The sequence below is a fragment of the Aotus nancymaae genome, unplaced genomic scaffold (genome assembly GCF_030222135.1).
Source record: "Aotus nancymaae isolate 86718 unplaced genomic scaffold, 86718_ANA_hifiasm-v0.15.2.pri h1tg000019l, whole genome shotgun sequence".
In the NCBI taxonomy this organism is placed as follows: domain Eukaryota; kingdom Metazoa; phylum Chordata; class Mammalia; order Primates; family Aotidae; genus Aotus; species Aotus nancymaae.
Window position 1 is genome coordinate 900,623 of NW_026988431.1, and position 27,988 is coordinate 928,610.

The window sequence follows — 27,988 nt, forward strand, 5'->3', positions numbered from 1 at the left end:
AAAAAGCACTGATGACATTCAGTCTCACTTCATGATAAAACCTCTCAACAAACTGGGCATAGAAGGAACATACCTCAACATAATAAATGCCACATAGGACAGACCCAGAGCTAGTATCATACTGAATAGGGAAAAATTAAAAGCCTTTCTGCTAAGATCAAGGATGACCACTTTCACCACTGTTATTCAACATAGTACTGGAAGTCTATGTTGACTATTTTTTTTTTAAGTGACGGGGATCCCACTATGTTGTTTCATCATTGTTATTCAACATAGTACTGGAAGTCCTAGCTAGAGCAACAGATAAGGGAAAGAAATAAAGGGCATTCAAATTGGAAAGGAAGAAGTCACATTATCCTTGTTTGATGATGATATGATCTTATACTTGGGAAAATCTAAACATTCTACCAAAAAATGATTAGAACTGATAAATTCAATCAAGTTGCAGGATACAAAATCAACACACAAAAATCAGTAGCATTTCTATATGCCAACAGTGAACAATCTGAAAAAGAAATTTAAAAAGTAATCCCACTTACAACAGTCACAAATAAAATTGAATAACATTAAATAAGAATCAAATTAGCCAAAAAGTGAAAGATCTCTACAATAAAAATATAAAACACTAATGCAAGAAATTGAAAAGGACACACAGACACACAAAATGGAAAGATATTCCATGTTCATGGGTTAGAAGAATCAATTGTTTTGTTTTGTTGTCACCCAGGCTGGAGTGCAATGGTGTGATCTTAGCTCACTAAAACCTCTGCCTCCTGGGTTTAAGCAAGAATTAATATTGTTAAAATGTCCATATACTCAAAGCAAATGACAGACTTAATGCAATCCCTATAAAAGTACAAATGACAATCTTCACAAAAACAGAACAAAAACAATCCTAAAATTCATATGGAATCACAAAAGACCAGAATATAGCCAAAGCTACCCCGAGCAAAAAGAACAAAACTGGAAAAATCACATTACTTGACTTCAAATTATACTATAGAGCTATAGTAATCAAAACAGCATGGTACTGCCATAGAAACAGACACATATGGAACAGAATAGAGAACCCAGAAACAAACTCATACACCTACAGTAAACTCAGAAGAGCCAAGAACATACACGGGGGAAAAGACAGTCTCTTCAATAAATTGTGCTGGGAAAAATAGATATCCATCTGCAGAAGAATGAAACTAGACCCCTCTCTCTCACCATATAAAATAATAAAATTAAAATGGATTAAAGACCTCCAACTATGAAACTATTACATGAAAGCATTGGGGGAAATGCTCCAGGACATTGTTTTGGGCAAAAATTTATTGAGTAATACCCCCACAAGCACAGGCAACTAAAGCAAAAATGGACAAATGGGATCACATCAAGTTAAAAAGCTTCTGCACAGCAAAGGATACAATCAACAAAGTGAAGAGACAACCCACAGGATGGGATAAAATATTTGCAAACTACATATCCGACAAAGGATTAATAACCAGAATATATAAGGAATAACTCTATAGGAAAAAGAAATCTAATAATCCAATTTAAAAATGGGCCAAAGATCTGAATAGGCATTTCTCAAAAGAAGACACAAATGGCAAACAAGTATATGAAATGGAGCTCAACATCACTGATCATCAGAGAAATGCAAATCAAAATACAATGAGATATCATCTCATCCCAGTTAAAATGACTTACATCCAAAAGTCAGGCAATAACAAATGCTGGCAAGGATGTGGAGAAAAGGGAACCCTCACACACTGTTGGTGGGAATGTAAATTAATACAACTACTATGTAGAACAGTTTGGAGGTTCCTCAAAAAACTAAAAACAGAGCTCCCATATGAACCAGAAATTCCATTGCTGCATATATAACCAAAAGAAAGGAAATCAGTATATTGAAGAGATACCTGCACTCCCACATTTGCTGTGGCACTGTTCACAATAGCCAAGATTTGGAAGGAACTTAAGTGTACATCAGCAGATGAACGGATAAAGAAAATGTGGGACATATATACAATGGATACATTCATCCATATATAGCCAACATATATACATCTAACACATACACATTCAGTCATACAAAGAATGAGATCCTGTCATTTACAACAACATGGATGGAACTGGGGGTCATTATGTTAAGTCAAATAAGCCAGGCACAGAAAGACAAACTTCACATATTCTTACTTATTTGTGGGGGCTAAAAATTAAAACAACTGAACTCATGGAGATAGAGAGTAGAAGGGTGGCTACCAGAGGCTGGGAAGAGTGAGGGCAGGAGGATGTGGAGGGGACATGGGGATGGTTAACGGGTAAGATAAGTAGTTAGAAAGAATGAGTAAGACCTAGTATTCGATAGCACAACAGAGTAACTATAGTCAGTAATAAGTTCTACACTTAAAAATAACTAAAAGAGTACTTGGATTGTTTATAACACAAAGTATAAATGCTTGAAGGGACAAATATCTCCATTTACCCTGGTATGATTATTATACACTGCATGCCTGTTATCAAACTATCTCATATACCCCATATATATGCTTACTATGTACCCACAAAAAAAATTTTTTTTTAAATATGAACACAGAGTTAATATTCCTTTATTATCTTTTTAACGCCCATGTAATCAGTAACAATGATCCCTTTCATTTCTGATCTTGGTACTTCGGTTCTTCTTTTATCTTGGTTAGTCTGGCTAAAGGTTTAGCAATTTTACTGAACATTTCAAAGAACTGGCTTTTGGTTTCACTTATTTTCTCTATCGTTATTAATTTTCTTGATTTCTACTCTTCCTTTCCATTTTTTTTTTCTTAAGAGACAAGGTCTCACTATATCACTCAGGATGGAGTACTCTAGGGTGATCATAGCTCACTGTAACCTTGAAATCGTGGGCTCAAGGGATGCTCCTGAGTAGTTAGGACTACAGACACATGCCGCCACGCCCAGCTAATTTTTTTTTTAAGAGACGGGGTCTCAATATGTTCACTTGGTCTCAAACTCATGATCTCAAGAAATCCTCCTGCATCAGCCCATTATTTCTTTTCTTTACCTTGCCCATTTTTCTCTAATTTCCTAAAATGAAAGCTTAGATTCTTGATTTCATTTTTATTTTTTTGTGAGATGGAGTTTCACTCTTGTTGCCCAGGCTGGAGTGCAATTGCGTGATCTCAGCTCACTGCAACCTCCGCCTTCCAGGTTCAAGTGATTCTCCTGCCTCAGCCTCCCAAGTAGTTGGGATTACAGGCACACACCACCATGCTTGGCTAATTTTGTATTGTTAGTAGAGACGGGGTTTCACCACGTTGGCCAGGCTGGTCTCGAACTCTTGACCTCAGGTGACCCACCCACTTTGGACTCCCAAAGTGCTAAGATTACAGGCGTGAGCCACCACACCTCACCAGATTCTTGATTTTAGATCTTTATTTTTTCTAATGTATTCATTCAATGCAGTAAAATTCCCTCTAAACACTGCCTACTACAAAGTTCGGTAAGTTGCATTATCATTTTTATTTAAAAATATTTTTGCTTTTCTCTTAAGACCTTTTCTTTGACCCATGTATTATTTATGTGTTGTTTAATCTCCAAATACTTTGGGATTTTTTGGCTTTCTGTTGTTTACTTCTAGTTTAACTCAATGTGGTTTATAAGAACACTTTGTATGCTATTCTTTTAAATGAACTGAGTGTTTTATGACCTGGAATGTGGTCTATCGTGGTGAATGTTCCATATAACCTTAAGAAGAATGTGTATTTTGTGTGTTTTGTTGTGGTTGGATAAAGCATTCGATAAATGTCTACCAGTTCTAGTTAACTGATGTTATTGTATATTCTTCAGGATTTCTGCATTATGTTCACAAGAAGGCTGGTCTGTATATTTCCTTTCTTAAAATGTTCTGGTAGGTTTTGATACCAGAATTATCCTAGTCTCACAAAATGAATTAGTAAATGTAGTGGGTTGAATACGTGCCCTACCACCACCAAAAAAAGATTTGTGACCTTGTCAACAGAACCTATGAATATTACCTTACTTGGAAAAAGGAGCATGCAAATGTAATTAAATTAGGGATCTTGAGAAGAGAAGGAGGCAATGTGACCGCAGAGACCCAGACTGCTGAGTGGTACAGCCAAAAGAAGCTGGCAGAGGAAAGAATGGATTCTCCCCTAGAGCCTTCAGAGGGTGCATAGCCATGCTCACACTTTGAATTCAGACTCTGGTCTCCAGAACTGAGACAGAATACACTTCTGTTGTTTTCAGTCATCCAAATTTTGGTAATTTGTTAAAGCAGACATGGAAAATGAATATAGTAAATGTTCTTTTTCTGTTTCTGGGAAAAGTTAATGTTAAGACTGACATTGTTTCTATCTTAACATCTGAAAGAATTCACAAGTGAAGCCATCTGGGCATGGAGGTTGCTTTGTGGATTCAATTTCTTTAACAGATAGAGGAATCTTCAGACTTTGTTTTTTTCTGGTGTCAGTGTTAGTAATTCTGTAGAAGTTATAGCGATGTCCTCCTTCTGTTTCTGGTACCAGTAATTTGTGCCTTCTTTCTTTTCTTAATCAGTTTTAGTAAGAATTTATAAGTTAATTAATCTTTTCAAAAGATCAATTTTGGGCTTTGTTAATTTTCTCTATTGTGTTTGTTTTGCATTTCCTTAATTTTAGTCTAATTTTCTTTCCTACCACTTACTTTAGTTTTATTTCCTTACAAATGATGATCAAGTAATTGATTTTCACTTTTACTACTCTTTCTGTTTTAATAGTGTACAATTTTACTTACCATGTTTTTGGTTTTCAATCCATACGGAATTTATTTTTGAACATTAATACATTGATTGATGATTTTACCTCAATCCTACACTGAGTACCTATTTGTGCACAGATCTGTTTCTATATTCTTTATTCTTTTCCATTGTACTGTTCCAATATAGCATCATTATAATTACTATAGCTTTATAATGTTAGTATGCAAAAGAGTAAGTCCACTCAATTTGATCTTCTTCAAAACTGTATTAGCTATATGGGCATCTTCACTATTATACACAAATATTAAAATCAATGTGTTAAATTATCCAAAGCTTCCTCCTGAGATTTTGACTGAAATTACAAGTGCTGAGTCTTCACAACCAGGAATGTGGTTTACTTTGACATTTATTTGCATTTTGTTTTAGTCTTTCAGAGAATTTTAATTTTCTCCAAAAAAGTCCTATTTTTGGTTCAGTTTATTCCAGGGTACTTTATAGCCTTATTTTTGGGGGGGGAGCTATTATGAGTATTATCTTTTTTGTATTTATTTTCCTAATACTCAATTGAAACTGATTGTTAGATATTAATTGTATATCCAATAATATTACCATACCCTCTTAGAGTCATTGATTCTTTTGATATTGCTATGGAGAAGAACAGATTGTCTCAATTAATGATATCTTATACATGCTCATATTTTTAATTTGTTTCTTGTTTTAATTCATTGCCTAGTATGTCTGGAAAATGCTATGTAACAAAAATAACAGATTATCCATAACATCTGCAGGCCCAAGGGCGAGAGTACAAATGAAGACTCACATATTATAGGTTTAAATATTTTAAAGTTATAAAAATCAAGCTAGCAAACTCTTAAACATGCTCTTTCTTCCCTCCTTGACAGATATATCTTCATAACAACAAAATTTTTTTAAAAACTAGAAAATTACACTATATAACTGAAGTAGGCAAAATACTAAAGATTGAATATAACTATTATTACACGACTGGGTGCTCTGAAGAGTTTTCAGTATTTGAATAATAGACTAAAGATACACAGAATACTAAATATTATAGTTCTAATTAATAAAATGTTTTTCTTGCTTCATTATGTTGTTATAATTAAGGTATAATTAATGTTTTTATATAATTTTTGTTCTATTATTGGGAATGCCAAATTAGACAACTTTTCTTGAGTCATGTAGTTTTTAAAGTTTTTATTAATCTGAATTTGGAGAAACTTCACTAGGCTGAAGTTTCAGCTGGAGACAGCAACAAATCTATAAAAACAATACTTAAGATTAGAAAGCATACCAAAAGTGCTTGCATATAATGTTCAAGTTTAGTAACAAAGTAGCATAAGAGAAATTAAATTGTTATTGCACAAAATTATGTTGGTATTGTTACCTGTTAGAACTAGACCTACATATACATAGATTTAAGTGTCATATGAATATTATAAAATGTTCCTTAACTGTTACATATATATAATTGCTGTGAATATTATACTAAGTCACGAGTACCTGCAAAATCATAAATTATAACATGCATGTAAGCAATAAAAAGATGAATGAAAAATATCAGGAAGTTTTATTTGTTTTGCAAGAATCTAATGGCTGTAAATAGATCAAAATAACTTTATTATTCTGCATTTGGTCCTCGATTTGGGAAAGGAAGTATTAAAAAGAATTGTTAGAAATTTACTCTTCATCATAAATACCTAAAAGCAAAAAATGCTTACCATGTTGGTTCAGAATGGCAGTATTTCAAATAAACACAGTAACAAATGCTAATATTATCAAAAGCACTATATTTTTCATAATTGAGGAACTTTGGTTAAAAATGACTTATGAGAGTGAAAAAAGCAGAACAAGTCTACTAAAAGCAAGTCTTACTGAATGTTTGGTTTTTTCTTCTTTATCATTCATAAGCTTTACATTTTTAATATATGTATTTAAATTTTCCTATTAGCAATATAATGCATATAAAGAAAATTGCATAAATGAAATGTATAGACCAATGACTTATAAGACAAACATCTTATTATAACCCCTACCCTGGTCAAGAAATAGAACTCTGTCAGCAACCCCAGAGCCCCATACATGTCCCTTTTTTCTTTTTTTTTTTCCAGACAGAGTCTTGCTCTGTTGCCCAAGCTGGAGTGCAATGACATGATCTTGGCTCACTGCAACCTCCCTTTCCTAGGTTCAAGCAATTTTCCTGCCTCAGCCTCTCCAGTAGCTAGGCTTACAGGTACCCAACATCATGCCTGGCTAATTTTTGTGTTTTTAGTAGAGACAGGGTTTCACCATGTTGGGCAGGCTGGTTTGAACTCCTGACCTCAGGTGATCTGCCTGCCTCAGCCTCCCAAAGTGCTGGAATTACAGGCGTGAGCCACCACACTGGGCCCCACATGTCCCTTTCTAATGACAATACCATCCTCCATTTCTTCTAAGTGTAGCCACCATCCTGCCACTTAATGCTCTTCAATTCCTTTTCTGTATTTATCATCCCTAATTTATCATCAGGAGGCACATAATACTTGGTTATTTCTCCTTTTGTAATAAGAAACACTGAAAGCTCAGTGGCTAGATCTATTAATTTATTAAGGGCTATAAAATGGTGACATTATAATTCAGTCTTCTTTCATTTATTAGCTGAAATTCCTCAAAACCTAGGCAAATACCATTCAGGATATATGTATATGCAAGGACTTCATGACTAAAACACCAAAAGCAATGGCAACAAAAGCCAAAATAGACAAATGGGATCTGATTAAACTTAAGAGCTTCTGCACAGCAAAAGAAACTATCATTAGAGTGAACCAGCAACCAACAGAATGGGAAAAAATGTTTGCAATCTACTCATATAACAAAGGGCTAATATCCAGACTCTACACAAAACTTAAGCAAATTTACAAGAAAAAAACAACCCCATCAAAAAGTGGGCGAAGGATATGAACGATACTTTTTTTTTCTTTTTTTGAGACAGAGTCTCGCTCTGTTGCCAGGCTGGAGTGCAGTGGTGCAATCTCTGCTCACTGCAACCTCTGCCTCCTGGGTTGAAGTGATTCTCCTGCCTCAGCCTCCCAAGTAGCAGGGACTACAGGCATGTGCTACCATGCCCAGCTAAGTTTTGTATTTTTAGTAGAGATGGAGTTTCACCATGTTGGCCAGATGGTTTCAATCTCTTGACCTCATGATCTCCTCGGCCTCCCAAAGTGAACAGATACTTTTCAAAAGAAAACATTTATGCAGCCAACAAACATGAAAAAAAGCTCATCATCACTGGTCATTAAAGAAATCCAAATCAAAACCACATTGAGACAGTTCCCAAACGGCCGAACAGAAGCAGCTCTGGAGTGCAGTTCCCAGTGAGAACAATGCAGAGGGTGAGTGATCACTGCATTTCCAAATGAGTCTTTACTGCCCACAGACCAGGAGATTCCTGGGTTGAAAGGCGCCATGAGTTTTCAGCACGGCTGTTTCAGCCGGTACTGCAGGTCTCCACACAAAAACTCATAAAAATCTGGGCAGCTGGTTCAACTGGCACCTGGAACGCCTGGGATACAGAGCCACCCATTCAACTGAAAAAAAAAGGGGGGATGAAATGGGGAGGCAGGTGATCTGGCTCAGTGGGCCCCACCCCACAAAGACCAGCAATCTGAAATGCTCTGGACTGAGAGTTTCGCAGCAAGCACAGCTGGACCCAGAATGGTCAAGCTCAGTGGGGGAAAGGGCGTTAGCCATTACAGAGGCAGTCCAGGACTAATGAGGCAGTCCACCATTACCGAAGCAGTCCACCATTACTAATGCAGACCACCATTACCAAAGCAGTTCTAACTGTACCTCTGTAAACAAAGCCAGAAGGAAGTTCACACAACAGCTGGGCAGAGCCCACGGCAGCTCAGCAATGCCTCTGCTGGCAGACTATAACTAGACTACCTCCTTGCTGGGCAGGGCATCTCTGAAAAAAGGCAGCAGCACATCAGGAACTTATAAATAAAGCCCCACCTTCCCAGGACAGAGCACCTGGGGAAAAAGGCAGTTATGAGTTCTGCTGCTGCAGACTTAAACATACTTGCCCAGCAGCTCTGAACGGAACAATGGAGCTCCCAGCTCAGCACTTGAGCTCCTATAAGGGACAGACTGTCTCCTCAAGCAGCTCCCTGACCCCTGTTTATCCAAAGAGATACCTCATAAAGGAGAGCTCAGGCTGACATCTGGCGGGTACCCTTCTGGGATGAAGACAACAGAAGAAATTGGCAGCAACCCTTACTGTTCTGCAGCTGCTGCAGGTGATTCCCAGGCAAGCAGGGTCTGGAGTGGACCTCCAGCAGTCCTACAGCAGAGGGGCCTGTTAGAAGGAAAACTAAAAAACAGAAAGAAATAACTTCAACATCACCAAAAGGATGTCCACTCAGAAATCCCATCCAAAAGTCACCAACTAGAAAGACCACAGGTAAATAAATCCACGAAGATGGGAAAAAACCAGCACAAAAAGGATGAAAACACCAAAAACCAGAATGCCTCTCCTCCTCCAAGGGATCACAACTCCTCACCAGCAAGGGAACAAAGCTGGATGGAGAATGAGTCTGATGAATTGACAGAAACAGGCTTCAAAAGGTGGGTAATAACCTTTTAGCTCTTCTCTGAGCTAAAAGAACATGTTCTAACCCAACGCAAAGAAACTAAGAACCTTGAAAAAAGGTTTGAGGAAATGCTAACGAGAATAAACAGCTAAGAGAAGAATATAAATGACCTGATGGAGCTGAAAAACACAACATGAGAACTTCACAAAGCATACAGAAGTTTCAACAGCTGAATGAACCAAGCAGAAGAAAGGATATCAGAGATTGAAGAGCAACTCAATGAAATAAAACGAGAAGGCAAGATTAGAGAAAAAAAGAATGAAAAGAAATGAACAAAGCCTCCAAGAAATATGGGATTATGTGAAAAGACCTAATCTATGTTTGATAGGTATACCTGAATGTGATGGAGAGAATGAATCCAAGCTGGAAAACACTCTTCAGGATATTATCCAGGAGAACTTCCCCAACCTAGTGATGCAGGCCAACATGCAAGTCGAGGAAATACAGAGAACACCATAAAGATATTCCTCAAGAAGAGCAACCCCAAGGCACATAATCATCAGATTCACCAGGGTTGAAATGAAGGAAAAAATGCTAAGGGCAGCCAGAGAGAAAGGGTGGGTTACCCACAAAGGGAAGCCCATCAGACTCACAGTGGATCTCTCAGCAGAAACCCTACAAGCCAGAAGAGAGTGGGGGCCAATATTCAACATCCTTGAAAAAAAGAAGAACTTTCAACCTAGAATTTCATATCCAGCCAAACTAAGCTTCATAAACAAAGGAGAAATAAAATCCTTTAAGAACGAGCAATTGCTGAGAGATTTCGTCACCACCAGGCCTGCCTTACAAAAGCTCCTGAAAGAAGCACTAAACATAGAAAGGAACAACCAGTACCAGCCACTCCAAAAACGTACCAAATGGTAAAGACCATTAACATAATGAAGAAACTGCATCAACTAATGGGCAAAACAACCAGCTAGCATCAAAATAGCAGGATCAAATTCACACATAACAATATTAACCTTAAATGTAAAAATGCCCCAATCAAAAGACACAGACTGGCAAATTGGACAAAAAGTCAAAAACCTTTGTTGTGCTGTATTCAGGAAACCCATCTCACATGCAAGGACACACATAAGCTCAAAATAAAGGGACGGAAGAAGATTTACCAAGCAAATGGAGAGCAAAAAAAAGCAGGAGTTGCAATTCTAGTCTCTGATAAAATAGACTTTAAACCAACAAAGAATGAAAGAGACAAAGAAGGGCATTACATAATCGTAAAAGGATCAATGCAACAAGAAGAGCTAAGGATCCTAAATACATATACACCCAATACAGGAGCACCCAGATACATAAAGCAAGTTCTTAATGACCTAAAAAGAGACTTAGACTCTCACACAATAATAGTGGGAGACTTTAACACTCCACTGTCAATATTAGACAGAACAATGAGACAAAAAATTAACAAGGATATCCAGGACTTGAACTCGGATCTGGGCCAAGCAAACCTAATGGACATATACAGAACTCTCCACCCCAAATCCACAGAATATACATTCTTCTCAGCACCACATTGCACCTACTCTAAAATTGACCACATATTGGAAGGAAATCACTCCTCAGCAAATGCAAAAGAATGGAAATCATAACGAACAGTCTTTCAGACCACAGTGTAACCAAATTAGAACTCGGGATTAAGAAACTCACTCAGAACTGCACAATCACATGGAAACTGAACAACTGACTCTTGAATGTTGACTAGATCAACAATGAAATGAAGGCAGAAATAAAGATGTTCTTCGAAACCAATGAGAACGAAAACACATGTCCCAAAATCCCTGGGACACATTTAAAGCAGTGTCTAGAGGGAAATTTATAGCAATAAATGCCCACATGAGAAGCAAGGAAAGATCTAAAATTGACACCCTATCATCAAAATTGAAAGAGCTAGAGGAGTAAGATCAAAAAAACTCAAAAGCTAGCAGAAGACAAGACATGACTAAGATCAGAACAGAACTGAAGGAGATAGAGACACAAAAACCCTTCAAAAAAATCAATAAATCCAGGAGCTGGTTTTTTAAAAAGATCAACAAAACAGACAGACTGATAGCCAGATTAATAAAAAAGAAAAGGGAGAAGAATCAAATAGATGCAATAAAAAGCGATAAAGGGGCTATCACCACCGATTCCATAGAAATACAAACTACCATCAGAGATGACTACAAACAACTCTATGCACATAAACCAGTAAACCTGGAAGAAATGGATAAATTCCTGGAAACTTGCACCCTCCCAAGCCTAAACCAGGAAGAAGTTGAAACCCTGAATAGACCAATAACAAGGGCTGAAGTTGAGGCAGCAATTAATAGCCTACCAACCAAAAAAAAGCCCAGGTCCAGACGGGTTCACAGCTGAATTCTACCAGACGTATAAAGAGGAGCCGGTGCCACTTCTTCGGAAACTATTCCAAACAATACAAAAAGAGGGAATCCTTCCCAAATCATTTTATGAGACCAACATCATCCTGAAACCAAAATCTGGCAGAGACTCAACAAAAAAAGAAAACTTCAGGCCAATATCCATGATGAACATAGATGCAAAAATCTTCAATAAAATACTGGCAAACCCATTGCAACAGCACATCAAAAAACTTATCCATCACAATCAATTAGGCTTCATCCCAGGGATGCAAGGCTGGTTCAACATACGCAAGTCTACAAACGTAATCCACCACATAAACAGAACCGAAGTCAAAAACCATATGATTATCTCAATAGATGCAGAGAAGACCTTTGGCAAAACTCAACAGCCCTTTATGCTAAAAACTCTCAATAAGCTAGGTATCAATGGAACGTATCTCAAAATAATAAAAGCTATTTATGACAAACCCACAGTCAATATCATACTGAATGGGCAAAAACTGGAAGCATTCCCTTTGAAATCTGGTACTAGACAAGGATGCCCTGTCTCACCACTCCTATTCAATATAGTACTGGAAGTTCTAGCCGGAGCAATCGGGCAAGAAAAACAAATAGAGTATTCAATTAGGAAAGGAGAAAGTCAAACTGTCTCTACTTGCAGACAACATGATTGTATATTTAGAAGACCCCATCGTCTCAGCCTAAAATCTCCTTAAACTGATAAGCAACTTCAGCAAAGTCTCAGGATACAAAATCAATGTGCAAAAATCACAAGCATTCCTATACACCAATAACAGACTAAAAGGGAGCCAAATCAAGAGCGAACTCCCATTCACAAAGAGAATTCTCTTGCTACAAAGAGAATAAAATACCTAGGAATATAACTAACAAAGGATGTAAAGGACCTCTTCAAGGAGAACTACAAACCACTGCTCAAGGAAATAAGAGAGGACACAAACAGATGGAAAAACATTTCATGCTCACAGTTAGGAAGAATCAATATTGTGAAAATGGCCATACTGCCCAAAATAATTTATAGATTCAATGCTATCCCCATCAAGATAACTATGATCCTCTTCACAGAACTGGAAAAAACCCTCTTAAACTTCATATGGAACCAAAAGAGACACTGCATAGCCAAGACAATCCTAAGCAAAAAGAAAAAAGCTGGAGGCATCACGCTACCTGACTTCAAACTATACTACAAGGATACAGTAATCAAAACAGCATGGTACTGGTGCCAAAACAGAGATATAGACCAATGGAACAGAACAGAGGCCTCAGAAATAATGCCATACATCTACAACCATCTGATCTTTGACAAACCTGACAAAAACGAGCAATGGGGAAAGAATTCCCTGTTTAATAAATGGTGTTGAGATAACTGGCTAGCTATGTACAGAAAACAGAAACTGGACCCCTTCCTGACACCTTACACTAAAATTAACTCCAGATGGATTAAAGACTGAAACATAAGACCTAACACCATAAAAACCCTAGAAGAAAACCTAGGCAAAACCATTCAGGACATAGGCATAGACAAGGACTTCATGACTAAAACACCAAAAGTATTGGCAACAAAAGCCAAAATAGACAAATGAGATCTAATTAAACTCCAGAGCTTCTGTACAGCAAAAGAAACAATCATTAGAGTGAACCGGCAATGAACAGAATGGGAAAAAATGTTTGCAATCTACCCATCTGACAAAGGGCTAATATCCAGAATCTACAAAGAACTAAAACAGATTTACAAGAAAAAAACAAACCCATTCAAAAGTGGTCGAAGTTAAAACCCACTTATCAATTGGAAACTGATAAAGAAGAAAAAAAGGTTAAAAAAAAAAAAAGTGGGCAAAGGACATGAACAGACACTTTTCAAAAGAAGACATATATGAGGCCAACAAACATATGAAAAACTACTCATCATCACTGGTCATTAGAGAAATGCAAATCAAAACCACATTGAGATAACACCTCACACCAGTTATAATGTTGATCATTAAAAAATCTGGAGACAACAGATGCTGGAAAGGATGTGGAGAAACAGGAACACTTTTACACTGTTGGTGGGAGTGCAAATTAGTTTAACCATTGTAGAAGACAGTGTGGCGATTCCTCAAGGACCTAGAAATAGAAATTCCATTTGACCCAGCAATCCCATTATTGGGTATATATCCAAAGGATTATAAATTGTTCTGTTATAAAGACACATGCACACATATGTTCACTACGGCACTGTTTACAATAGCAAAGACTGGAAACAACACAAATGCCCATCAATGATAGACTGGACATGGAAAATGTGGCAAGTAAACACCATGGAATACTATGCAGCCATAAAAAATGATGAGTTCATGTCCTTTGTAGGGAAATGGATGAATCTGGAAACCATTATTCTCAGCAAACTGACACAAGAACAGAAAACCAAACACCGCATGTTCTCACTCATAGGTGGTGTTGAACAATGAGAACACATGGACACAGGGAGGGGAGCATCAAACACTGAGGTCTGTTGTGGGGGACTAGGGGGGGAACAGCAGGGGGTAGGGAGGTTGGGGAGGGATAACATGGGGAGAAATGCCAGATATAGGTGACGGGGGGATGGAGGCAGCAAACCACAATGCTATGTATGTACCTATGCAACAGTCCTGCATGATCTGCACATATACCCCAGAACCTAAAGTACTACATATATCTATATATCTATATATATATCTATATCCCACATTGAGATACCATCTCATGCCAGTTAGAATGGAGATCATTAAAAAATCAGGAGACAACAGATGCTGGAGAGGATATAGAGAAATAGGAACGCTTTTACACTGTTTGTGGATGAGTAAATTAGTTCAACCATTGTGGAAGACAGTATGGTGATTCCTTAAGAATCTAGAAATAGAAATACCATTTGACCCAGCAATCTCATTACTGGGTATATACCCAAAGGATTATAAATTATTCTATTATAAAGACACATGCACACATATGTTTATTGTGGCACTGTTTACAATAGCAAAGACTTGGAACCAACCCAAATGCCCATCAATGACAGACTGGATAAAGAAAACGTGGCATATATACACCATAGAATATTATGCAGCCATAAAAAAGGATGAGTTCATGTCCTTTGCAGGGACATGGATGAAGCTGAAAACCATCATTCTCAGCAAACTTACACAAGAACAGAAAACCAAACACCATATGTTCTCACTCATAAGTGGGTGCTGAACAATGAGTATGCATGGACACAGGGAGGGGAACATCACACACAGGGGCTTGTCAGGGAATGGGAGGCTAGGGGAGGGACAGCAGGGGGTGGAGGACTGGGGAGGGATAACATTAGGAGAAATACCTAATACAGATGATGGGGGGATGGATGCAGCAAACCAACATGGTAAATTATACCTATGTAACACATCTGCACGTTCTGCACATGTACCCCAGAACTTAACGTATAATTTTTTTTAAAAGTCTAATTCACTCTTCTTTTACTTACTAGTACAGTTTGCATAAGATAGGCAATTTAAGTATTTCCTCCTCTGTCACGCAGGCTAGAGAGCAGTGGTTCGATCTTGGCTCACTGCAACCTCTGCCTCCCAGGTTGAAGTGATTCTCCTGCCTCAGCCTCCCTAGTATCTGGGATTACAGGCACGTGCCACCATGCCCAACTAATTTTTGTATTTTTTTTCTACATCTATAGGTATTTCTTTTTTATTAGAAATTAAGTGTTCTCACTAGGGACTGAAGAAGGGAATTAACAATCTTACAATTCTAGAACAGCCAAACTTCATGATAAGGGAGTCTTCAGTTTTCATAGTGTGTGGGGCTCTTTCACAGATGTACTCTTGGGGTAGGGAGCTGTAAATTTTCTCAAATGTTTTACATTTTTGCTTTAATTTTTGCTGGTACTCTAAATCAAATAGATACACAGTGTTCAGGATTGTCTGTATGGCCAGCTTAAATAACAGCGTGTTCCACATGCTCACAGCTTCTGCGCCTGTGCCTCTGATCCATGTGACAACAAGACCAACTATGCTTAACTTTTCATGTGATTTCTCCAATTGGGTCCTAAGATCATTTCCTATGAGATCTGTGAGAGGACAAGCTGGAGAACACTGGTTCAGAGCAGTGACTCTCAAGGTAGGATGGGATGGGGTGGGGTTGAGTGGAGAGTTGCATGTAGTTTGAATGAACACACTCAAAATACTCACTGATTTCGTAACACAAACTCCATAAAGTCAAGCAGCAAAATGATTTCAGCTAATGGGCAGTAGCAGAAAACCAACTATGGATTCCTCATTGTGGAGAAAGAGTCTGGATAAACAGTTAAAAAACACTGGCTTAGAGGTAGAGGCATGCCGACACATGGAGAACAGTAAGAAATGTGTGCCAGGCCAGGCGCGGTGGCTCACGCCTGTAATCCCATCACTTTGGGAGGCTGAGGCAGGCAGATCACGAGGTCAGGAGATCAAGACCATCCTGGCCAACATGGTGAAACCCCGTCTCTACTAAAATACAAAAAATTAGCCGGGCGTGGTGGCATGCACCTGTAGTCCCAGCTACTCAGGAGGCTGAGGCAGAGGAGTCACTTAAACCCGGGCGGCGGAGGATGCCGTGAGCAGAGATTGTGCCACTGCACTACAGCCTGGGTGACAGAGCAAGACTCCATCTCAAAAAAAAAAAAAAAAAAAAAAAAAGAGAAAGAAATTTGTGCCCAAGAGAAAGAACAATTGAGGATCAGTGAACGAATCCTAGCCCACGACTTGTCACAGTCTTCTGAAAACCAAAGAGTGCATCTAGAAGAAAACGAAGATGGCCTGTCAATCTTCCTGGCACTGTGGTTAAGAGCAAGTTGATCCACTTTTAAATACTGAGCCGAAAGAAGAAAAAAGCTGTTTGTGCTCCCAAATTCATCCACCAGGAAATGCTGTCATCATTTGTAATGCCATCCATCTCCTGAGGAGGGACGTCAGCGTGGAACCTGCTCTGTGGTTACTGCAGAGCTCCAATCTGCTTTAGCCGCATCAGCAGCTCCCCGCTCTGTTGCATACTGACTAGATCACTGCATCCGCCTATGCAATCCTTACCGATAAAGACTCGAGGCACCGTTCTTGCTCCCATGAGCTGTAGCAGATAATCCTGAATCTCGTTAGTGTGGTTGGTGGCTGTGATATCGACAAATTCCAGAAGCCCTTGTTTGATGGGCAATTGACTGAGGATCTCTTGGGCCTTCCTGCAGTATGGGCAGGTGGGCTTGATGAACACAACCACCTTCCCAGACTGGATTTTGCAGTTGACAAACTCTTGAGCCATGTCGACGGGCTGCGGTCTCCCAAGAAAAACGCTCAGTAGCAGGTATTGCTTGGGGTATTGAGCCTAATTTTTGTATTTTTTGTAGGGACAGGGTTTCACCATGTTGGCTAGGCTGGTCTCAAACTCGTGACCTCAGGTGATCTGCCTGCCTTGGCCTCCTAAAGTGGTAGGATTACAGGTGTGAGCCACGGCAACCAGCCTACTTCCTTTTTTAAAAAAAAATCAAAATAAGCCATTTTGGCCAGGGGGAGCCCCTTCATGTTGGTTCCTGAGTACTTTTCAAACAACTCTTTCAGTTTACTTGGCTGTCTTTTACAATAAAGTGTTCTAGTTTCATCTCAGACATTTTCTGCCTCAGTCCTACAATCAGCCTTTGTCCAACCCCCAGATTTTGTGGAAGATAGTATTGCCAGACCATAATCTGGATGCTAAGGTAGCACAATGATACCGGATGGTCGCTATTGCATGCTTCATGGCCAGTTCTAAAGTATGCCCCCACAAAAATGATTTTTTATTAAAGTATAACATTCATCCACTAATGTGTACAAATCCTAGGTATAAAAATACATATACAAACTTATGAAATCACTACCTTACTCTCGACAGAACACATTCAACACCAGAAGGTCCCCTTTTGCCCTTTTACACACCCAGAGATAAAATACACAATCTCCCAGAGGTAAACACTCTGAATTTTATTACCACAGATTAATTTCAACTGATACTGCACTTCACATAAATGGAATCAAACAGTCTTTGGTTTTACCTTTTCACTTTAACTGTCTGTGAAATTTGCCAGTGCTGTTGCATGGTGCAGCAGTTTGGACTTTCTTTTGGCTCTGTAGTCTTCCCTTAATAAATATACTACAATTTCTTTTTCCATCCTGTGGTTAAGTGACATTTGGGTTGCTTCTAATTTTTGGCTATGATGAACAAAACTGCTATAAAGATTCTTGTGCACATCTTTTGACAGACATATACATTTTATTTCACCTGAACATATACCTAGGAAGAAACTGCTAGACTGAAGGGTTGAAACTGCTAGACTAAAAAAACCACTTTGAGCAGTGTTGTTTTTTTTTCTTCCAACTTTCATTTTGGGTTTGGGGAGGTACATGTGCAAGTGTGTTACATGGGTAAATTGTGCATTGTTGGAGTTTGATGTACAAACCGTTTTGTCATTCAGGTCATGAGCACAGTATCCAACAGGCAGGTTTTCAATCCTCCCCTCCTCTTACCCTCCACCCTAAAAAGGCCTCTATGCCTACTGTTTCCTTTTCTGTGACAACGTATGCTCAAGGTTTAGTTCCCACTTATTAAAAAAAAAAAAATGCAATATTTGGTTCTCTGTTCCTGCATTAGTTTGCCTAGGATAATGGCCTCCAGCTGCATCCATGCCAAATGATAGTTCTACTTTAAGTTCTTTGAGAAATCTCCAAACTGCCTTTTACAGTGGCTGAACTAGTTTACAGTCCCTTCAGCAGTGTATAAGCATTCCCGTCTCTCTGGACCCTCATCTGTTTTTTGACTTTTTAATAATAGCTATTCTGACTGTTGTCAGATGATATCTCATTGTGGTTTTGATTTGCATTTCTCTAATGATTAACGATGTTGAGCTTTTTTTCATATCCTTGTTGGCCATATGTATGTCTTCTTTTGACAAGTGTCTCTTCATGTCCTTTGCCCACTTTTTAAATGGGGTTGTTTTTTGTTTGTGGATTTAAGTTCCTTATAGGTCTTGGATATTAGACCTTTGGCAGGTGCATAGTTTGCAAATGTTTTCTCCCATTCTGTAAGGTGTCTATTTACTTTGTTGACAGTTTTTTTTTTTTCTTTTGCTGCACAGAAGCTCTTTAGTTTACTTAGGTCCCACTGGTCAATTTTTGGTTTTGCTGCAATTGCTTTTGGAGCCTTCATCATGACACCTTTGCCAGGGCCTATGTCCAGAATGATATTTCCTAGGTTTTCTTCTAGGGATTTTACAGTTTTAGGTTTTACACATAAGTCTTTAAGCCACCTTGAGCTGATTTTTGTATATAGTAAAAGAAAGAGTTCTAGTTTCAATCTTATGTATATGGCTAGCCAGTTATCCCAGCACCATTTATTGAATAGGGAGTCCTTTCCCCATTGCTTGTTATTGCCTCCTTTGTCAAAGATCAGATGGTTGTAGGTGTGCAGTTCAATTTATGGGTTCTCTAACCTATTCCATTGGTCTATGTGTCTGTTTTTATATCAGTACCATGCTGTTTCCGTTATTGTAGCCTTGCAGTATAGTTTGAAGTCCAGTTGTGCGATGCCTCCCAGTTTTGTTCTTTTTGCATCGGGTACTTTTGGCTATTTGAACTTTTTTTTTTTCATTCCATATGCATTTGATTTAGTTTATTATTATTTTTTGAGGTGAAGTCTTGCTCTGTCACCCAGGCTGGAATGCAGTGGCATGATCTCAGTTCACTGCAACCTCTGCCTCCTGGTTCAAGTGGTTCTCCTGCCTCAGCCTCCCATGTAGCTGGGATTACAGGTGGCTGCTACTACACCCAGCTAATTTTTGTATTTTTAATAGAGATGGTGTTTTACCATGTTGGCCAGGCTGGGCTTGAACTTCTGATCTCAAGCGATCCACCTGCCTTGGCCTCCCAAAGTACTAGGATTACAGGTGTGAGCCACTATGCCCAGCCCCACATGAATTTTAAAATACTTTTTTCTAATTCTGTGAAAAAAGTCATTAGCAGTTTGATAGGAATAGCACTGAATCTGTAAATTGCTTTGGATAGTATGGCCATTTTAACAACGTTGATTTTTCCCATCCATAAGCATCAAATGTTTTTCCATTTGTTTGTGTCATCCTCATTTCTTTCAGCAGTGTTTTGTAATTCTCTTTGTAGAGATCTTTCACTTTCCTAGTTAGCTGTTCTGCTAGGCATTTTATTCTTTTTCTGGCTATCATGAATGGCACTGCATTCTTGATTTGGCTCTCAGCTTGGACGTTATTGGTCTATAAAAATGTTACTGACTTTTGTACATTGACTTGGTATCCTGAAACTTTGCTGAAGTTGTTTATCAGATCTAGGAGCCTTTGGGCAGACACTATGGGGTTTTCTAGGTATAGAATCAAATCATCTGAGAAGACAGATAATTTGACTTCCTCTCTTTCTGCCTAGATCCCTTTTCTTTCTTTCTCTTGCCTGATTGCTATGGTTAGAACTTCCCCTTTAGTAGTTATTGCCAACAAGTTTTCCAAGCTATAATAGTTGTGCCAATTTATCATTCCATGAATAATTTATGAGAGTTTCAATTATTCCACACCTTTATGGATACTCGGTATTGTTGGTTTTCTTAACACCATTCTTCTAATGAGGATGTAATAATATTGTATTACTTAAAATGTATTTCCCTGCTATGAGCGATGATTTTGAGTACCTATTCATATAATCATTGGCCATTTGGGGTCTTTATGTTTTGGATAACTTTGTTGGACAGGATGTCTTCTCCAACTGTCCTTTCACATTCTCTTAAAATTTTTTTTTTTTTTTTTTTTTGAGACAGTCTTGTTCTACCACCTAGTCTGGAGTGTAGTGGCGCAATCTAGGCTTACTGTGACTTCCACCTCCCAGGTTCAAGCGACGCTCCTGTCTCAGCCTTCTGAGTAGCTGGAACTACAGGTGCATGCTGTCACACCCAGCTGATTTTTTGTATTTTAGTAGAGATGAGGTTTCACCGTGTTGCCCAGGATGGTCATGAATGCCTGAGTCAGGCAATCTGCTCACCTCGGCCTCCTAAAGTGCTAGGATTACAGGCGTGAGCCACTGCACCTGGCCAAGGTTGTTTTTTAATAAACTTTCCTACTTTAGTGAAGTCTAACTTATCAATTATTTTTAATGGTTATGAAGATAATAGTATGTCATCTTTAAGAAATATTTGCTTACCCTAAGGTTATAAAGATATTCTTGTATATTTTATTCTAGAATCTATTTTACCTTTCAAATTTGTATGTATGAACTAGTTCAAATTACTCTTTGCATATGTTCTGAGGTGGGAATTAAGGTTCATTTTTCTTTTCCATATTTTTTTTAATTGACCTAGCACAGTTTACTGAGAGGTCATTCTTTTTCCATAGAACCGTAATGGTGCTTTTGTAAATCAGGTGATCCTTATATGGGGATCTGTTTCTGCCAATAAATTATGTATTTTTCCTCACACTAACATACCACTCTATCTTGATTACTGCAGTTTTTATAATATGCCTTGACATATAGCCACATAAGTCCTCCAACTTTGCTCTTCTTCTTTGTGATTGTGTTGGCTATTCTAAGACATTTCTACTCCCATATAACATTTAGAACCAGTTTACCAATTTTCAAACAAAAAAACCTGCCAGGGTTATGAATACAATTGTTTTGAATCTATAACTCGGGTTCCCAATCCATAAACATGAAGCACCTCCTGATTTATTTAGGTTATTGAAATTTCTCTCCAGCAATGTTTTTTTAGGACTTAGACTTGCAAATCTAACAGAGTTAGATTTAGTCTTAGGTAATTTTACACTAGTGTGAAAGCAGAAAATTCTCTCCCCTGCCTCCTTCTTTTAAGACAGGGTCTTACTCTGTCGCCCAGGCTTTTAATAGGAGTGTTAGGCTCATTTACATTTAATCATGAATATGGTTCAAATCTACCACCGTGCTATTTGTTTTCCATTTGTCCCATCTACTTTTTGTTCCTTTCCTCCCCTTTTCAGACCTCTTTTGAAATAATTAAATATTTATGCATATTTTATGGTTGTTCTACATGAACTACATCCCTTTTACAGTCTACCTGGAAATATTTTGCTTCTATCATCGGAATAAAAGTGAATTTTTTCCTTTAATCCTTTCCTGTCTAATTTTTTTTTTTTTGAGACGGGGTCTCACTCTGCCACCCAGGCTGGAGTGCAGTGCTGCAATCTTGGCTCACTGTTTTTCCTATCTCGTGTGCCACTGTCAAATATTTTACTTGACAACAATACATTATTATGATCTTTGCTTTAAACAGTTATCTTTTAAAGGACCTTTCAAAAGAGGCAAAAGGCATTTCATATTTATCACATACTTAGTGTTTATTGTGTTCTTCTGTTCTTCATTCCTTCCTATAGATCTGAGTTTCATTTCTCTTTATCTAAATTTCCTTTAGTATTTCTTAGTTATAGAAATGTTAGTGATGAATCCTCTGTTTTTTTTTTTTTACCTGAAAAAGTTGTAATTTTTAGAAGAGAATTTCAAATATATTTAATTTGGTTTTCAATTATTCTTAAAGGTCAGTGAGTAGTATTCTTATTATTTGAGAAAGGATCTCACTCTGTTGCCCAGGCTGGAGTGCAGTGGTGTGATCGTAACTCACTGCAATCTCTGCCTCCTAGGCTCAAGTGATTCTCCTGCCTCAGCCTCCCAGGCATGCACCACCATGCCTGGTGTGTATATATATATATTTGGGGGGGGGCATATTTTTGGTAGAGATGGGATTTCACTATGCTGCTTAGGCTGATCTCAAATTCCTGAGCTCAAGCAATCCACCTGCATCAGCTTCCCAAAGTGCTGGGATTACAGGTGTGAGCCACCGCACCCAGCTTCCCCCCAAATTTTTTAGCCTTCCTTCTTCTGTTGCCTTAAAGTTTCTCTTTATTGTTGGTTTCTAGTAATTTAATAGTGTGCCTAGGTATGTTTTTCATATTTACTCACTGACCTTCTTAAATCTGGGTTGTCTAAGATTTGGAATTTGGGGGCCATTATTTCTTCACACACTTTATGCCCTATTCTTTGTCTTCTCTTTTTTTGCACCTCCAATTACATCAGCAACTTCTACAGAAATATTAAGAGATCTACACGTATGTTAGACATGTCGACTCTTAATATTTGTAGACCTTTTAACATACATGTAGACCTCTTAATATTTCCTTATCTTTTAATATTTCCTTACAAGTTGCTGATGATGTGTTAATTTTTTCTGTCTTTTTTCTCTTTGTGATTCAGTTAATTGCTATTAAGCTGTCTTCAAGTTCACTAATATTTTCTTGTGCAGTGAAGAATCTGCTGAAATGCCTATCAATGATTTTTTAAATTTGAGATTTTTCAGTTATAGAAATTCTATTTGATTCTTTTATAACTTCCATGAATCCCTTGAAATATCTCATCCCTTCACTCCTTATATCCATCTTTCCCTGCAAATTCTTTAATATATTTGTCATAGATGTTTTAAGGCCCTCATGTACTAAATTCCAAAAACTGGGTTACCATAAAGTCGGATTACATTGACTGTTTTCTCTTGTTTATGGGTCACATTTTTCTGCTAATTTGTATAGCTCATAATTTTAGAACATATTCCAGACAGAACAGTTAAGAATGTAGTATAATCTCATTCTGGGTTGTGAACTTCCCAGAGAGTACAAGCCCTTCCCTCTGTCTGAAGTTAAAGTTAGCGTCTGCTCATTCATAGTCCTTCTGGACTTGAGCTGGAGCTGGGTCGCAGCTAAAAGTACACTTCTATCAGTTGTGTTTGGCTCAATATCCAACCCCTTAATCCACTACATTAAAAAAAAAAAATCTTGTTAGTAAGTGATAAAGAAGGGTTTAACTTCAATTTCAGATAGTTTTTGTTTGTTTTTTTTGGTTCAAGTCTGGCAAGTACTCTGAATCCATTTCTGCAAGAATGTGAAGACCTAGACGATTTCTCTCTGCTTACTGGCTGCTCCTCCATTGTGGCCTTCTTAGCAAAATTTTAACTTTAGCAAGGGAGTGGGGAAAAAAGGGGAAGAATTTCTAGGCCAAATGATTCCTCTTTGCGTTTTGGCCTCTAGGGCATGGCTGATTTAGTGTCTGTCTAAATCAGGTCCACTTGTACCATGATCAGGCATCCACCCCCAGGTATGAACCTGCTGTGGCTCCCTTCATACTCACGTATGAAGGCCTTATTTTTCTGTGAAATTCAGACTTTTCAGACCTCCTCTTTGCCACTGCTCTTTACTTGCCCCATAACAAGTATGGTTTTAAAACTCTGTAGCTTTAATGATTACCATGGGAGCAAAAGTCTTTCATGTTCTTCCTAAGTAGAAGCAGAAGTCTTTGTAATAATGTCTAGTATCTTAAGGTCTAGTTTATGTCAATATTTCTAAAGTCTAAAGTTAATCAATACTTCTATCCAACAACCTTAATTCATTTTAATCACCCTCTTCCCATCATCCAACTAAACCGTTGACTATTATAGCTCCATCTTGTTTCATCAAATCTTCAACATATTAGTTATTATTGATATTTTCTCTTTTAATCAATCAATACTTACTGAGATTTATCCAAATGGTTACATTTTGGTTTTTTTTTCTAAAAAGTGTGCAATTTAGTGACATTTAAACCATTCACAATGTTGTGCAATCAGACTTCTATCTAGTTTCAAAATATCTTCATTGTCCCAAAAGAAAACACTATATCCATTAAGCAGTCACACGTCCCCCACTCCCCTCAGCCTCTGACAATCACCAATATGCTTTCTGTCTCCGTGGATTTATCTACTCTGCAGAGTTCATGTAAATGGAATTAGACAACACGCGACCTTTTGGGTTTGGCTTAATTTCTTCATACAATGTTTCTGAGGTTAATCCACATTGTAACATGTATCAGGAGTCCTTTCCCTTTTATAGTTGAATAATATGCCACTGTACATATATACAATCATACATTGCATGTTTTGCTCAACGATCAACCACATATATGATGGTGATCCTAGATTATACATTTTCACTGTATCTCTTCTACGTTTAGATACACAAATACCATTGTGTTGCAATCACTTACAGTATTCAGTACAGTAACATGCTTTTACCGATTTGTAGCATAGGAGCAACAGGCTACCACATAGCCTACATGTGCAGTAGGCCATACCATCTAGCTCTGCATAAGTGCACTCTGTAATGTTCACACAACTACAAAATCACCTGACACATTTCTCAAAATGTATCTTGAATGTCAAGTGACGCATGACCACACCACAATTTGTTTATGCATGTATCCACTGATGAACATTTGGATTATTTCTACATTTTGGCTATTGTGAAAAATGCTGCTATGAATACTCGTGTACAAGTATTGTTGAAGTTTTCCATTCTTTTGGGTATACACCTAGGAGTGGAATTTCTAGGCCAGATAGTAATTCTATGTTTAACTTTTCAAGGAACTCCCAAACTGTTTTCTGCAGTGGCTACACCATTAGGGAAAAGGTTTTTTATTGCATCTTCATTTTAGAATAATTTAGCTCAGTAAAGAACTCTAGGTTTGCATTTCCATTGGCACATGGAAAATATTTTTCCACCCTGCTTCTATTTTGGCTGATGAGAGATTTGTTGTCAATTTAATTGCTGATCCTTTTGGGTAATCTTATTCACCATGCAGATTATTTAGGACTTTGTCTTTAAAGTTCTTCCATTTTATTATATTGTATCTAGGTATGAATTTATTTTCATTAATCCTTTCCAGAACCTGATGTGCTTTTCCAATTTGGTGATTTATATCTTTAATCCATTCTAAAAAATTGCAGCCACTATTGTTTCAAACATTATCCTTCCCACATTCTCTCTCTATTCCTTGTCTATAATTTCCTTTAGAAATAATCTAATCCCATCATCTGGGTCTCTTAACATTTTCTATATTTCTCCATCTTTATGCAAAATTTTGTATAAATTCATCATCTATGTTTTTCAGCTTTAATTCCCTTTCAGCTTGATCTAATAGTTATTTAATCCACTTTCCCTTACTGAGGATCATTTCCTTAAGTAACTTATAAGATCTATCATGACCTCCTTTTCATCTGATTGCTGAGGTGTGGAAAGCTCAGGAATCTTAGTTTGTGAAAGGTCCCTATAAAGTTCTCCTAAAGGTTTCACCCTTCTAGCATCAGTTTTACATTAATTTCTTAGCTTGGAATTTCGAATCATCTATACATAGTACCATATTTCTCAAGACAAACTTTCCCCCAGAGGTTTGATTTGATTCTGACAAGTTCTCCTAAAGGTTTCACCCTTCTAGCATCAGTTTTACATTAATTTCTTAGCTTGAAATTTCTGAATCATCTATACATAGTACTAGATTTCTTGAGACAATGTTTCCTCCCCTTTACCCAGAGCCCTGAGAACAAACAGGAATTTTCAAAGTTTCCTCTCCTTCATCCAGAGCCCTTCACCCAGAGCCCTGAGAAGAAACAGAAATTTCTCTGGTTTCTTTTCTGTTAAATTTTTAAAGTCCCATCTTACGTGGAGGGTGGGAGGCTTTCCAGGGTCTCTGCATTGTATAGTGGTCACATATCTAATTCTTCTACCTGTACATGCTCAAAGACCTTATCCCTGTTCTCTGTGAGGGCTACTAGCCATTACAGACAGCCTGGTATCTGCTTTGGCTAATCTTAGGATACTTGTAACTGGAATGTATCCTCAGATGACTTTCTTAAACTACATACTTTTCTGTTTTACTTTATTGTAACCATTTTTTCTACTTATGCTTTCATGCTAGTCCCATTCTAAAGTTACAGAATTCTAAATTCAGGTGTTTTCTTCTTTTATGACAATTAATAATATGGCACATAATAGTCTGGTCTATAGGTTAGAATATCAACTATCCTTCACTGCCATTTCTATAGCAAAAAAAAACTGGGTACATGAGCTAGTTGATGTAAAATATTTAAAAATTTTTCATTGATACATAATAGATGTAGATATTTTCAGGTACATGTGAGATACATATTATATATACAACATTTCATGTATTTTATATAAACACACACATATATATGTATATATGCATTTGTGTGTGTATATATACAAATACATATATACACATATATATATTTGATATACAAGTATATATATATATACACACATATACATTTGTGTGTGTATATATGCTGCCTGTGTTGGCCTCCCAAAGTGCTGGGATTGCAGGTGTGAGCCACTGTGCCTGCCACATGTGATATTTTAATAAATTCATATAATGTGTAAAGATCAAATCAGGGTATTGAGGTATTTATCTCCTTAAATATTTATGTTTATGCTGGGAACATCTGAATTATTTTCTTCTGGCTATTTTGAAATACACAATAGATTATTGCTAACTATAGTCACTCTACTGATCAAAAACCAGGTGTTATTTCTTCTACCTAACTGTATTTTGTACCCAATAATCAACCTCTCTTCATCCCCGCAACCCCATACCCTTCCCATCCCCCGTTAACACCAATCTACTCTCTATCTTCATTAGATCAGCATTTTTTTTTTGAAGGGTCTTGCTCCATCACCCAGGTTGGAGTACAATGATGCACCATGGCTCACTGCAGCCTCAACCTCTGAGGCCCAAGATATCCTTCCACCTTAGCCATCCCCCCCATCACCTACATTATTTCTCCTAATGTTATCCCTCCCCAAACTCCCCACCCCCTGCTATCCCTCCTCTAGCCTCTCACCCCTCAACAGACCCCAGTGTGTGATGTTCCCCTCCCTGTGTCCATGTGTTCTCATTGTTCAACACTCACTTATGAGAACATGTGATGTTTGGTTTTCTGTTCTTGTGTCAGTTTGCTGAGAATGATGTTTTCCAGATTCATCCATGTCCCTGCAAAGGACATGAACTCGTCCTTCTTTATGGCTGCATAGTATTCCATGGTGTAAGGGCAGCTTCAAAGAATTCAATTGAAAAATATACACACTATTCACATTTGTTATCTCAGCGTATGAGAGCTAAGGGATGCTGAAGGGAGGTTTATATTTTTCTTTATGTACTTCTGTTGTTTCATTTGCTAAAACTAGCATGCCTTTGAATTTAAAAGGAATCTAATAAAGAAATATTTAAAGAAAGAAAAATGACACAGAGTAGCAGAATGAGCCTAATACGTATGCACAATCTCACTTTGGTTTTGACTCT

The 27,988-nt window shown here is 37.7% G+C and overlaps 2 protein-coding genes across 4 annotated transcripts in view; both read right to left on the bottom strand.

Moving 5' to 3' along the window:
- The window catches only part of FBXL2 (F-box and leucine rich repeat protein 2), a 117,732-nt gene that overhangs the window by 58,799 nt on the left and 30,945 nt on the right, over positions 1 to 27,988 (bottom strand). The gene's annotated exons all lie outside the window — the stretch shown is intronic.
- On the bottom strand, positions 16,345 to 17,071 carry LOC105705622 (glutaredoxin-1-like). The gene has a single exon (XM_064378575.1). The coding sequence runs from the start codon at positions 17,061 to 17,063 to the stop codon at positions 16,743 to 16,745; it is 321 nt and encodes a 106-aa protein (XP_064234645.1). The 5' UTR covers positions 17,064 to 17,071; the 3' UTR covers positions 16,345 to 16,742.